This window comes from Fusarium falciforme, chromosome 12 (assembly GCF_026873545.1).
Source record: "Fusarium falciforme chromosome 12, complete sequence".
Classification (NCBI taxonomy): domain Eukaryota; kingdom Fungi; phylum Ascomycota; class Sordariomycetes; order Hypocreales; family Nectriaceae; genus Fusarium; species Fusarium falciforme.
The window spans coordinates 1,666,566-1,679,730 of record NC_070555.1 but is presented as its reverse complement, the minus strand read 5'-3'; the positions used below and the strand labels follow the sequence as shown (position 1 = coordinate 1,679,730).

The window sequence follows — 13,165 nt, the reverse complement described above, 5'->3', positions numbered from 1 at the left end:
TTCTCTTTTTTACACCATGTTACTGTTGCCGCTGGATCGCCCAACATGAGTTCTACGCAGAGAGTCATCAGCGACTCCAACAAGTCTCCGCTTGTTCAGGTTTTGACCATGATGTTTCTGGTCGTTGCCATTCTTTCGTGTTTTGTGCGCATGGGGACAAAGATCCACATGATCAAGGCGCTGAGGGTCGATGATATTCTCATTATTGTCGCAACTGTGAGTAGACCAGTCTTGGGCTCGGCGTTCATGACTCACTCTGTGTTTTCCAGGTTCTCTCAGTTGCCCAGTCTGCGGTTGTGTTTGTCGCATGCGACCATGGTCTTGGAAAACACTTTGACACATTGAGTGCTGATGATGTCGACATATTTTTCAAGGTAACCGTCCCCAGCGTGGCCTCCCTTCCACGACTGACCAAGTTTGCGACCGTAGACACAATATGCCATCAACGCGATGCTCATCGCCTCCCTATTCTGCTGCAAGCTCTCAGGCACAATGAGTCTCCGTATCATGGGCCAAAAGAGCCAAAAATGGATCTTTATCGCCTGCGAGGCTGTTGTCGGCCTCTGGGGTCTCACCGCCCTCATCGTCAGTTTTTTCCAGTGCAGCCTTCCTGCTCCGTGGCTGTACGACGATGATGAAAAGTGCATTAACCGCACTGCTTTCTGGACTTATTACTCCATTGCCAACATCATCACTGATCTTGCTATTGTGGTGGTGATGTGCGAAAATGTCATGAAGATTCGCACATCGCTGTCCAAGAAGATACTGGTGATGAGTGTCTTTGGTAGTCGCATTCTGTAAGTTTCACCCGATGCATTGTCCAGAGGCCTTGGATTAGAATACTGACATGCACATCCAGTGTCACACCTGCTATTGCTGTCCAGATCTACTACACCAACAAGGCCATCGCCTCAACAGACTTTTCCTTCTCCATCTGGCAAGGCTCCATCGCCATCCAGCTGGTCCAATGCCTCGCCATCCTCACAGTCTGCGTCCCCAACTTCAAGCCCTTCCTCGACAGTCTAGAGTCGGGCCAGATCCGGATCGACGATCTCCGCCGACAGGGCAAGTCGAGCAGCAACGGCTACCCAACCAACCGGGCGGGATACGCAGGCTACAAATCAGCCGAGAACAGCGCCATGGGCAGCCGATCACGAACGGCAAAGGAACCCCCCACGACCCAGTCGCAAGCAAGTCAAGTCTTTGAGATGGTCGACCTGCCTAAGCACAGAAACAAGGCGGCTGGGGATGCGACGTGGGATGGGCAGAGTCGAACGAGTCACTCGAGCCAGACGATTCTGATTCACCAGACTTGGCAGGTGGATGTGGAGAACATGCAAGAGAGGGAGCGGGACTAAAAAGGACACCGAATTTTTCTCTTCTTTTCTCTTCCCCTGACGGGAGGAGTGTGGCGCTTTGGGGTTTCATAGATGCATAGACGACAAGAAAAAAGCAATTAAACATGCGGGATGGTCTGAATGTCCCAACTTTGTCACCTTAAAATCGTCTTCTTTTCATGTGAAGCCAAGGTATATTATGCAGGAGGCTAAAACGGTCTCCACTGTCAAGACGAACCTGCGGGATGCTCTCCCGCAAAAGACAGGGGCCACTGGGGGGCGGATCCATTTTGTTGGTGGTCATGGTGGGCATGAAGGAAATGCCAGTGTCTTGCGTGTACATTGCATCAGGCAAGACAAGAAAGGACAAGCAGGATGAGAGGATGAAACACATCCTGTCCCGTCTGGTGTGATGTGGCAAGAGACGACAAGTCAAATCTGGCACTGCCTTGTGGCGTCTCTCTTCACTGTGATAACAGCTGAATCCTCTCTACGCGAGCTTATTCACAGTCGATCTTGTTCTATTCAACCAAATTGCGCAGATGATAGCTTCCATGCGTGGTCCATTCAGATCGCCCCCAGCACCCATGCAAAAGTTCCCTCCGCCGTAACCGAGGAGGGCAATTCAAGAAAAAGAAAGTAATCACAACGGTCCCCCCCCATGCTCACAAAACACGGCCCTGACCTTCCATCTTCAGGTTGTCACTTTATTCTCGGTACACGGCTTGCAAGGGTCCCCCCCCTGACCTGGAAAATTCCCCTTGAGCAAGTGCGCCAAGATGCGACCGGGCGCATCGGGGCAGGATCCGGTTACGTTAAAGACTGCGTCTGGATGCTATAGGTAGCATTCTGCTTTCTGCGGCTGCATGCCTTGGTTGTCTACCGTTGACATTGCATCCAGCGTGCATTCTTGATTACTTTTTTTTTCTGGGAGCTTTTTGTTGCCTACTTGCCTGTTTCCCTTTCTTTTCTCCTCCTCAATTCTCCCTCCATTCCTTTGGTGTTTCTGCTTGATTGTGCCGCACCACCACCGCAAACATGGGTAGCGATAACTCGTCCGCCTACGAAATGGGCAATTCGGCGGCCGTCAAGGCCAGCAACGCTCAAGGCGCTGTTGAAGTTGAGCCCAATTCTTCATCTCGATCAACAAGCACATACGGCGACAATGATCACCTGGCCCGACTGGGAAAGAAGCCAGTCCTCAAGGTACTACACATCCCCCTTTGACACTTCAAGCATCCATACTGACCAGAGACAACAGCGCAACTTTGGTTTCATGTCCATTCTCGGTTTTAGCTGCACTATCCTCATCACTTGGGAAGCCGTCACTGTCCTCTTCGCCCAAGGCCTCAACAATGGTGGCACGGCCGGCGTCATCTACAGCTTCCTCATCGTCTGGATCGGCAACTTCAGCGTCTTCTCCACAATGTGCGAGCTGGTCTCGATGGCGCCCACGGCTGGAGCGCAGTATCATTGGGTTGCAATGTTGGCGCCGCGATCCTGCGCCAAGTTCCTCAGCTACCTGACTGGAATGTTGACTGTTGGTGGTTGGCAGGGTTCGGTCGCTTCGAGCGCCCTGCTGACCGGCAACATGATCTTGGGTCTGACCTCTCTGAATGATGATGGCTTTCAGCCCAAGCTATGGCAGGGAACGTTACTATTCTGGGCCATCTTTATCTTTGCCGTGTTCATCAACACTCTTGCCAGCTCGGCGCTGCCCAAGTTTGAGGGTCTCATCTTGATCCTCCACGTCTTGGGCTTCTTTGCCATCTTGATTCCCCTCGTCACTCTGGGCCCTCATGGAGATGCGAAGGAAATCTTTACGACTTTCATCAACAACGGTGCCTGGCCATCTCAGGGATTGTCCTTTATGGTTGGAATGATGGGCAATGTCTTTGCCTTTGTTGGCACGGACGCCGCGTTCCATGTATGATCCGCCACTTCGATGTTGTAGCCACTGCTAACCCTTATCCTAGATGTCTGAAGAGACCGTCAACCCATCTGTCGTTGTCCCCACCTCCATCCTCCTCAGTCTCGTCATCAACGGCGCCTGCGGCTTTGCCATGATCATTGCCATGGTCTTTTGCATGGGTAACTTCGACGAGGCCATCGCCTCTGGTCCTGGAATGCTGGGCTTCCCTCACATGTACATCTTCAAGCAGGCCACCAATTCCACCGCCGGAGCCACTGTCATGGCCAGCATCATCATGATCCTCGGAGCTTGCGCAACTGTAGGTATGCTGGCTTCGACTTCTCGCGTCTTCTGGTCTTTCGCGCGTGATCGCGGTCTCCCCTTCTGGCGCGTCCTCTCGACGGTTGATGAGCGTACTACTGTTCCCGTCTGGGCTGTCGCTGTAACTACAGGCATCGCAATCCTTCTATCCCTCATCAACATTGGATCTCCCGTTGCCTTTCAGAACGTCACCTCCCTCTCCATCTCCTGCCTTTACGCCTCGTACCTCATCGCCGCCGTTCTGCTCCTCTATCGTCGCATGACGAAGGGCTTCACTATGCCCTCTGGCTCAGACCTTCCAGCCCTGGCAAACACCGCTGGCGCTGAACTCATTTGGGGCCCCTTCCATCTCCCCGGCGTCTTTGGCATTGCCAACAACATCTTCAGCATTTGCTATCTGGTCGTCATTGGCTTCTTCAGCTTCTGGCCCCCGATGCTGAACCCAACTGTTGACATGATGAACTATAGTGTTCTTGTCACTGGCTTTGTTGCCATCTTCAGCGTCGTCTACTACTTTGTCCGAGGACGAAAGGAGTACAACGGTCCCATCGTGGAGACTTAGAGATCATATGGTGCTGTCTGACGAAAAGCGAATTTGTTTTTGAGCGATGCCCCTACGGGCTTTTGTTACCATATTGTAGATGGCGGCTACCATTCACTCTACCGCTTTGTACAATACTTGATGAAAAGGCGTTTTAGAAACATAGTAATCCACGTTCTCTTCTTGCTCTACAACTCCAAGTTATCTGTGCGTGAACCTTCAGAGCTATCTGGTCCATACTACTATCGAGATGAAATCTTGTAGTCTAGGAGCGCCAGAGCTTCCAGATATTGCGCAGAACAGTCTTAATCTGCTCGCGGCCATCCCAGATTGGATAAAATCCCACTGCAAGCAATGTCCACCACAGCCATATGAGAGACACGACGGTCCACGCAGTGAAGAACTATAGAAACGTTGGACACTGTAAAGAAAATACAAAAGGGGAGACGCACTGTTTTGCTGAAGACGTAATTCGCAGCATACATGGGAAGTGGCCAGAGAACCCAATGACCGAGGAACGTAGCAATAGCCCACCACAGAGCATACCTTGCCCATCGGCGTTGGGTATCATCCTGTGGAATCTCAATCGTGCTGCTGCTCGTAACTGACTTGTCTTGGGAGGATTGCTGCTGCTCATTCTCGTCCGAGTCAATGACTAGCTTCTCCTCTTTGAAGTCGTTCCAGTCGTAGTTATCGGGGCGGATCAGCGAGATGATGATGCTATACAGCATGGGACTGAACAGTGAGGCAACCGTGCCGTACATGCAGGGCAGAGTTCCTCCGGTTGATGCAACTGATACCTCTCCAGAGAAGGCGTACGCAGTGCCGAGCCAAACTCCGAGGCCTGTTCCCATGCCTAAGAAGGCAGAAGTGATGACAGCAATCTTGCTTTGTTTGCGCCAGATGATGGTAAAGATGACGGGTATGACACCAGGGCATGTGAGAACACCTGTAGAAGGTGAGTAATTGAATTTGAGTGGATTCGGGGTTCCTTACCCAGCATGTAGAGAGTCCACCCCATATCAACACCGATGTAGTGAAACATGGCCGTAAAGGCAGCGGCCACGACACCAAATAGAACGACTCCGATGTGCCCCCAGCGGATCACCTGCTCGTTGCTAGACTCTCTGTTAAAGTAAACGCGGTATATGTCGAAAGTCAAGATCGAAGAGACGGCGATGATTTGTGCGGATAATGTGGATGTGACAGCCATGAAGGTCATCAGGAGAACTGCAACGGCACCTCCTTTACCAGCGACTGCGACCGCAACGTAAGGCAAAGCAAGACCATTCGTTACTTCGGCGGCTGTCATGGCCTATAAAGACTGTTAGATCTCACTTAGAAAGAAAACAATGGATTGCTTACCCTCGGGTATGTCGGGAAAATGGGCAAGGCTTCGAGCCCGAGTGAAGCCATCCCCACCACTGTTCCAAGACACCAGGGAACGCTGAAGTACGAGATGCCTCCAACGACGTATCCAGGCACAACAGCCTTAGGCGATGCAGCAAACGCCTTCAAAAAGTAACCCGTATCCATCTGGTTAGGAAGGTCAGCTTCTGCCTCCTCCGCTGACTAGGCAGACTTACGACTACTGCTCCAAAGTTGGAGACGAGAAGAATGATGGCGAAGAAGATGCCTTGCTGGGATGTCATTGTGAGAAGGGAGCCTTTGTAGTTGCCTTCAATGACATGTGACTCTTGTGCAGCAACAACAAGATCGTAAAGGCCACCGATCGATCCCACGTATTCGGAGGTGATGACCTTGGCTGTGAGCCAGCAGCACAGAATGAGGATGATGAAGGTATGGATGTAATCGGTCAAGAACCTACGATATTTATGTCAGCCATTGATAAGAAGAAACTGTCGAAGAACCGCCTACGTAGCTTTGATGCCTCCAACAAGTGTATACAGAACCACACCAAGCGGCAGCAAGAAAGTTGAAGCCATGATGTGCATTCCGGTTCTGGTTCAAGTTGTTAGCTTCCTTTGGCTTTCAACGAGGCTAAAGACTTTCTTACAGAAACGAAATGGCAGCAGATGCACCTAGAATCATGTTGATGGTGTTGAGGAGGTTGTTGACCACCGCCAGAAAGGTGAAACTGAGATGAGCCACGGTGCCTAGAAAAGGGTCAACTGAGAGAAACCTAATCAAGTTTGCTGGACATACCATATCGAATCCGAATGACTTCCAGGATCGTGTGCGCTTCAGGAATGCGGCTCTTGCACACGACACCGAGGTACCCGAAGAAAACGATGATAGTCGAGCATCCCGCTCCATACCAAAAGGCACCGCTTATACCATAGCTATAGGTTACAAAGACACAGCTAAGCAATGCTGTGCTCCAGAGCCAGGACTGCCAATGATTAGATATCTTGACACCCCGAGACCGGAATTCGACGTACAGATACAACAGCCGATGCGACAAGGCCGGTTCGGACTCGACGGTTGGCAACCATAAACCTGCGATCAAATATTCAGTATAAAGATTTATTGGGTGATGGTGGCGCGTCGTACGTCTCGGCTTTGGAGTTGTCTTCATGGAGAGTCTTCTTCAAAATAGCCGTCACTCCGATCATGCCTATCCGGTTAGCTCGCGCCCGATACAACTCTGGTAAAAAGAAACGAACCAAAAGCAAAAGCAAGTCCAGCTGCCACCACGACGCCATATCCAACCGATTGGGGGAGTGGGGATGGGATTTCGGAACTCTCGTCCGAGCGATGACTGAGCGCCATCTTGACTTTGCTTGACTTCAAAGAATGAAGATGCGATATAGAATCCAAGTAAGGAGCACCATAATGTTGATCGAGCAGAAAATCCCCTCCTTATAGTGTTTCACGGGGGTCGCACACGGACACCGTTAATGAGGTAGTGCTCACATCAAAGACAGATGACGAGATCGCACCCTTGCAGCCATTTCCGCGACACGGTAGAACCGAGACATGATGAGGCTATTATAATTCAGAATGTCGTCAAACGAGAGATCCAATGAGATATAATTGCAAGCACATCTATATCCTGAAAAGACGGCCATCATCCCTTTTATTCAAGATAGCGAAATCTGGGGTTTTGACAGGGGTCGCGTCTTGGCTTCCAAACACAGTTTAACGCCGATCGCACCATCGCCAACTTTCCCGGACTACCGGGTTAAAGAGAACTTCCCCCCTGCCTGCCTGCTGCCTCTTCGAGTTTGCATGCCTCCTCGTGGCAAAGAAACCTTTCGATTTACCACTATGCAGGACGGGGGCGCCCACGCGCCAAACTCGTGTCGGACGTGCCGGCAGAGGCGGGTCAAGTGTGACAGGCTTCTTCCGACGTGTCAGCGATGTGCGGACCTCAAATTGCGGTGTTTGGGGTATGAGCGGAGGAAGAGGTTGGTGTGGACGAACAGCATGGCCAGCAGAGGCAAGATGATGGGGAAGGCCACATTCGACACAGCTGATGGATTCAGCAGAAGTTCTGACTCTGAAGTCCGTTTACTATTCCCAGAGCCACGGTCAGGCGAACATGGTGAGCGAGAGGCGCGTCCCTCCCCTGTGTCAGTATCCTGGTCGCTTGTCGAACCTGGGCTGCAAGACCTGTCACAAGATTGCCGACAGTACATACGCTACTGTGAGTCCCCTCCACCCCCCCTTTTGCTCGCTGAACTAACGAGTCAGTCGATCTCGAGCTGTCAAAAGAATGCGTCGTATACAACAATCCGTCAGCGAACCCCTTCCTCGCACTGATGCCTCTTATGCCTGGTAGTCACGCCTTGTCCCACATTATGGTCTCGATATCAGCCTTCCACTTTACGCATCGGATCGTGATTAATCACATTCAAGCCCCTTCGGGCAGCAGCAGATTTCCCACCCAAGTCTCGGAGGACTGGTACTCGCCGGAAGACCATGCCTGGCAAAAGAACCAGCCCAACTATGGCAACTCACTCAGCACAGCCTTGTCGCACAAGCAAAAAGCCCTCGAGTATTTAAAACACGAACTCCAAGTTCACCCCGAGAGAAACAGCGACGCGGTTATTGCAGCAGTCATCCTCTTTATCTGCCTGGATGTGGTCGAGTTCGGAGGTCGAGGGTGGAAACATCATCTGCGTGGTGCTGAAGAAATGATTCGAAGTCGCAAGTCAGCATCAAGAGGAGACTTGGACTCGGCCAGGTGGCTCACATACTTTGACACAGCGTGCACGACGTAAGAGATTGGCCCTGTTTTATCATTTCTTTGCTCATTGTATGGCAGATTTGGAATCATGGGAGCGACACTGGCACCAGCAAACCTCTCCAGCCGACCACCAGCCTGTTTGGACCCTTCATTCCTACAGACTCTTCGACACTCTGAACACCAAACTTGGGTTGGCTGTCCGGCTGAACTTCTCTATTTGCTCTCGGTTATTGATTCGATACGCTCAGTCCATCACTCAGTCCCCGAACGAGAAGATACAATTGCTAGCCTCTGCAGCTGCCTTGGCGCCTTTTCGCCCCCAACATGGGCCAAGGATTTCCCAGATCAACAACACTACCAGTCACGATACCACCTTGCCTGCACCTATAAGGCAGCGATTGAAGTTTATGCTTCTCATATCATCGGGACATCCTCCGATGACCAATATCTGTCTGAAACCTACATCCTCGATACAACGCAACGTGGAATAGCCCACATGCTCTCGATACCACCACACGACTTTCATATCAAGAGTTTAGTCTGGCCGGCGTTTGTTCTTGGGGCAGAAACCGAGCGTCCAGATCTTAGACAAGCAGTGAGAGCGACCTTTCGGCATATCTGGGTATCATCATGCTGCTATAATGCAAGAAATGCAGCGAGGATGCTGGATAAGATATGGGCTTGGGGCGGTGATGGAAGCGGGGACAAGTCATGGTTGGAGTTTGTTCGGGAGAGGGAAGAAAGCTGGTTGTTCCTGTAGATAGCTAGCGTTGTGAGACATGCAGTTGGCGGAGAGGTGTCACCACTCAGAGGAAGAAGTCACAAGGTTGACGACTCAAGTCTTGGAGACGAGTGGAGGCTTAGCCGAGCAGTAGCGGGCCGGTGAAGATAGATAAGAAAACAAAAAGGTAGACCATGGAACTCTAGCTCTATATCCTTTTCTAAATCCTTCTGACGGCCACAGCTGAACTATCTCTCGAGCGGCTTTGATTCCGATATGTGCGGCCCAGCAGGACAACGAGCCAAGCCAATGCCTTGAAGATAACCAAGCGAGGATCCTTACCGAGAAAAGTAGCTATCGCGCAGTTTTCAAAGCCGTATCGTCACGCTTATCCGTGTCTGGAAGTTTGGCGTCGACGGACCAATCATTGATAATTGCGCCATCACCATGACCGAATGTGGATATTTTGCGAGACGCGGAATGCTGAGGAGGGGTTGGAGGGGGAACGTGGAGGAGGTGTCACCCACGAGATCCAGATCTTGTCTCTGGGGTTCAAATACCGTCTCCTCGGCTTGAATTGTTGATTCTGATCACATCATTTTCATCTTCATTTTAAGTTTCTGCCCTAGAGGCCCTGTTGTTGCATCATGTCTAGCCCCCCTCCCCATCCTCTTTGCCCCCTCTCCGCCTCTGAGATCCAAGCTAGTGCACGCCTAGTGCAGGATGCGTGGCCGGCATCGGTATCTCTGAGATTCAAGGTTATCACCCTCAGCGAGCCTCCAAAGCAGCAATTGGCGCCGTATCTGGCAGCCCTTGAGAAAGGATCGCCTTCTCCGCTCGATCGTCGAGCTTTTGTCGCATACTATATCCGCAAGACTGTAAGATCGCCCAGCGCCGATTTCTGCACGACTACTAAACGTTGTAGGACATTTTCCATGAGGCTGTTGTCAACTTGACAACAGGGACCGTGGAGAGCAATGTTAGGCTCGGTCCCCATCTCCATGGTAATGCAGACTACGATGAGGCCCAAATGATCGAAAAGGTTGCCTTGGAGGACCCCAAGGTGCTGGCCGAGCTTGAAAAGCTCAAGCTACCAGAAGGCACCGTTGTGTGCGCCGACCCTTGGATCTACGGTGAGAGGCCCAGTACGAAGGCGCCTTTCATATACTTACACTTATAGGATCTGACGGCATCGACGATGATCAGAGAATGTACCAGGTCTTCCTGTATATGCGAGATCCTGCCAACTCCTCAGAGCCCGACTCTAACCACTACGCGTTCCCACTGCCCATCTCTCCTGTCATTGAATGCACCGAGTACAAGGTGGTTCGAATCGACACCATGCCCACCGGCGCAGACAATACAATCAAGCCTCCCGCTCCGTATCAACCTACACCCGCCAACGAGTACATCCCAGAGGCCCAGGAACTGCGAAAGGACCTCAAGCCGCTTCGCGTTCTGCAGCCTGAGGGTGCCAGTTTCACTGTGACACCTGTGGGCGAAACAGGGCATGTTTTGGAGTGGCAGAAGTGGAATTTCTTTATCGGTAAGTTGGCACACGCCCAAAAGTGCATAGCGAGTACTGACATTGCCAAGGCTTCAATCAGCGCGAGGGAATGGTGCTATACAACGTCAAATACGACGGCCGACCTCTGTTCTACAGACTATCCCTCTCCGATATGACCGTACCCTATGCTGATCCACGACACCCTTTCCATAAAAAGTCAGCTTTCGACCTCGGCGATGTCGGAGCTGGTACCACAGCCAACAACCTCCAACTAGGCTGTGATTGCCTGGGCAGCATCCAGTACCTCAGCGGGGTCATCTGCGACGACAAGGGTGAGCCGGTACCCAAGGAGAACTGCATATGCATCCATGAGCAAGATGCCGGCATTGGCTGGAAGCATGTCAACTACCGAACTGGTCGATCTGCTGTTGTCCGGTCCCGTGAGCTCGTTCTTCAGTCCATCATCACAGTCTCCAACTACGAGTACATTCTCATGTTCATCTTCAACCAAGCTGGAGAATTGACATACGAAGTACGAGCTACAGGTATTTTGTCGACGCAGCCACTTGACCACGAGTTGAACAAGACCGGTGTATCCTTTGGCACGGTTGTGCACCCTGGTGTGCTTGCTTGCCTTCACCAGCACATCTTCTCTTTGCGCATTGACCCAATGATCGATGGACACACAAACCAGCTGGTCTACTCGGAAACTCACAAAATGCCGCGAGACCCTAACTGGAATGCTCATGGCATCGGTTATGAACTTGTCGAAAAGACTGTTGAAAAGACGGCAGGACTTGACCTCGACTTTGAGCAAAACCGAACCTTCAAGATCACCAACCCCAACTCACTGAACCCCATCAATGGCAAGCCAGTCGGCTACAAGATCATGGCTCCCCCATTCCAAAAACTCATGAGCGATAATGAGAGCTTCAACTTCCGCCGCGCCGAGTTTGCTGACCACAACATCTACGTCACCACCCACCGCGACCGGGAGCTGTTTGCGGGCGGCTGGTATACGAACCAGTCACGCGGTGGCACAGGTGTACGCAGCTGGGCAGAGAGAAGCGAGACGCTGACCCCAGAGTCTGACATTGTTCTCTGGGTGCAGTTTGGTATCAACCATGTGCCGAGGATTGAGGACTTTCCCGTCATGCCGGTTGAGATTCTCAAGGTGCATCTCAAGCCTGTCAACTTCTTTACCAAGAACCCTGCGTTGGATGTGCCGCCGAGTGAGCAGGGTTTCAACCAGAGCACGCTGATTGAGTCGAAGAAGGCTGCAGAGGGTACAGATGCAGGATGTGGGTGCGAGCCAACAGTCTCTTCCAAGTTGTAATTTGAACAGACCGTAAAGATATGCTCTGCTTCGAAAGTTATATCCTAGTAGTACTACTTCCCTACCTCTGTAGTTACCGCGCTGTGTGATGCATTTCTGTGTCGGATTGACCAGCACTGACAGCTGCCAACCAACACCAACTTCGGATGATGCTGGTAACGCGTTGGCTCAACCAACAAAACAGGGTTGAAACAAGCAATGGCCATGTTTCTTTATCCACTTCATGTCCTGTAATAAGACCTGGTACGCCGACTCTTTGACATGGCTATCTACGTACTTAATGATAGCTACCTGCCGGCGGGCCCCTCTGCCGCTCGTCCTCTCACCCTAACCAAGTTGCTTGACAACCCCCCGCACGGATCAAGATGGTTCAAACTCGGCCTCAATCGAACAGTGACGTCACAGGCTTTTGCAGCCAGCCTCCAGAGCTTCTGACGCCCATTATTCAATCGTTCTGCTTTCAATGTCGTGGAGAACCCGATGCGCCTTACCCTGAGGCCAAGTACGTGCAAGACGTAAACCAGTGGCCACACACAGCCTTAGACGCGATGATCGCAAAGCGCTCCACTCTCTCTGTCTCGTTTCAAAGCGAATTAGAAATATAGCACAGGACATCATGTATCACGATGTCCGCCTCGAGCAGATTGACGACGACTTCATGCTCCCTGCAGATCGACGTCTTCCCTCTCTTCTGCAGACGATCGTATCACGCCCAGACCTTGCTCGGATGGTCAAGAACCTCCGCAGATACCATCACTACAAAGTAGAGGTTCACGTCGACAGCATCCGAGAGATTTACCAGATGGCTGCTGAAGCTTTGAGTCTCACCCTCCTGGACATCTGGGAGCGGATGAAGGATGACGCGGGGAAACCTGGTCTGACTATGACCCCATTCCTCCTTGGGAAGATGAACCACATTCACCGATACCAGATGGAAACGTTTAGTGGCCTTTTTATGGCTGGAGAGCTTCTCACCATGCTGCTTACCCTATTACCTAATCTAAAACATGCAAATTTGGACATCCACAAGCCTCCAACGCTAAAATCGTTGAGGGCTCTGGGCGTCGCCCGCTTGCCCTTGCGAGCATTCACCACTGAAGGTCAAGACCGCCTGATCAAGCTGGCAAAGAATCTTGATACTTTGACATTCGCAAAAGAGACAAATCTCATAATTCCAGCAAAAGCCAAAACGGTCCGGATCCACCACCAAGAAGGAACTGTCGGGATCGAACACTGCCTCCGGAGATGCAAGGCTATCACGTCCTTTTCGTGGCAGACATCAAGCACCAGGATATTTTGTTACGAGTGCGGGATATTCGATGTCGACGTCAGCGAGA

The 13,165-nt window shown here is 51.5% G+C and overlaps 5 protein-coding genes across 5 annotated transcripts; 4 read left to right on the top strand and 1 right to left on the bottom strand.

The window, feature by feature from the left end:
* Window positions 1-45: 45 nt before the first annotated feature.
* On the top strand, window positions 46-1,358 carry NCS54_01429900 (Hypothetical protein; the record flags this gene model as incomplete). Its single annotated transcript, XM_053159454.1, has 4 exons — window positions 46-216; window positions 270-374; window positions 430-797; window positions 860-1,358. The coding sequence occupies 4 exons, from the start codon at window positions 46-48 to the stop codon at window positions 1,356-1,358; spliced, it is 1,143 nt and encodes a 380-aa protein (XP_053015429.1).
* A 1,017-nt stretch (window positions 1,359-2,375) lies between these two features.
* Window positions 2,376-4,132, top strand: NCS54_01429800 (Hypothetical protein; the record flags this gene model as incomplete). Its single annotated transcript, XM_053159453.1, has 3 exons — window positions 2,376-2,543; window positions 2,599-3,264; window positions 3,314-4,132. 3 exons carry the CDS (start codon window positions 2,376-2,378, stop codon window positions 4,130-4,132), a joined length of 1,653 nt encoding a protein of 550 aa, XP_053015428.1.
* A 244-nt stretch (window positions 4,133-4,376) lies between these two features.
* NCS54_01429700 (Hypothetical protein) lies at window positions 4,377-6,844 on the bottom strand (the record flags this gene model as incomplete). Its single annotated transcript, XM_053159452.1, has 11 exons — window positions 4,377-4,514; window positions 4,564-5,060; window positions 5,108-5,426; window positions 5,477-5,647; window positions 5,698-5,935; window positions 5,990-6,073; window positions 6,129-6,228; window positions 6,278-6,464; window positions 6,514-6,571; window positions 6,626-6,689; window positions 6,739-6,844. 11 exons carry the CDS (start codon window positions 6,842-6,844, stop codon window positions 4,377-4,379), a joined length of 1,962 nt encoding a protein of 653 aa, XP_053015427.1.
* Window positions 6,845-7,519: 675 nt separating this feature from the next.
* Window positions 7,520-8,298, top strand: NCS54_01429600 (Hypothetical protein; the record flags this gene model as incomplete). The annotated part of the gene is made up of 2 exons (XM_053159451.1): window positions 7,520-7,721; window positions 7,769-8,298. 2 exons carry the CDS (start codon window positions 7,520-7,522, stop codon window positions 8,296-8,298), a joined length of 732 nt encoding a protein of 243 aa, XP_053015426.1.
* Window positions 8,299-9,632: 1,334 nt separating this feature from the next.
* NCS54_01429500 (Amine oxidase) lies at window positions 9,633-11,828 on the top strand (the record flags this gene model as incomplete). The annotated part of the gene is made up of 4 exons (XM_053159450.1): window positions 9,633-9,863; window positions 9,911-10,118; window positions 10,166-10,531; window positions 10,582-11,828. The coding sequence occupies 4 exons, from the start codon at window positions 9,633-9,635 to the stop codon at window positions 11,826-11,828; spliced, it is 2,052 nt and encodes a 683-aa protein (XP_053015425.1).
* Between the last annotated feature and the right edge of the window lie 1,337 nt (window positions 11,829-13,165).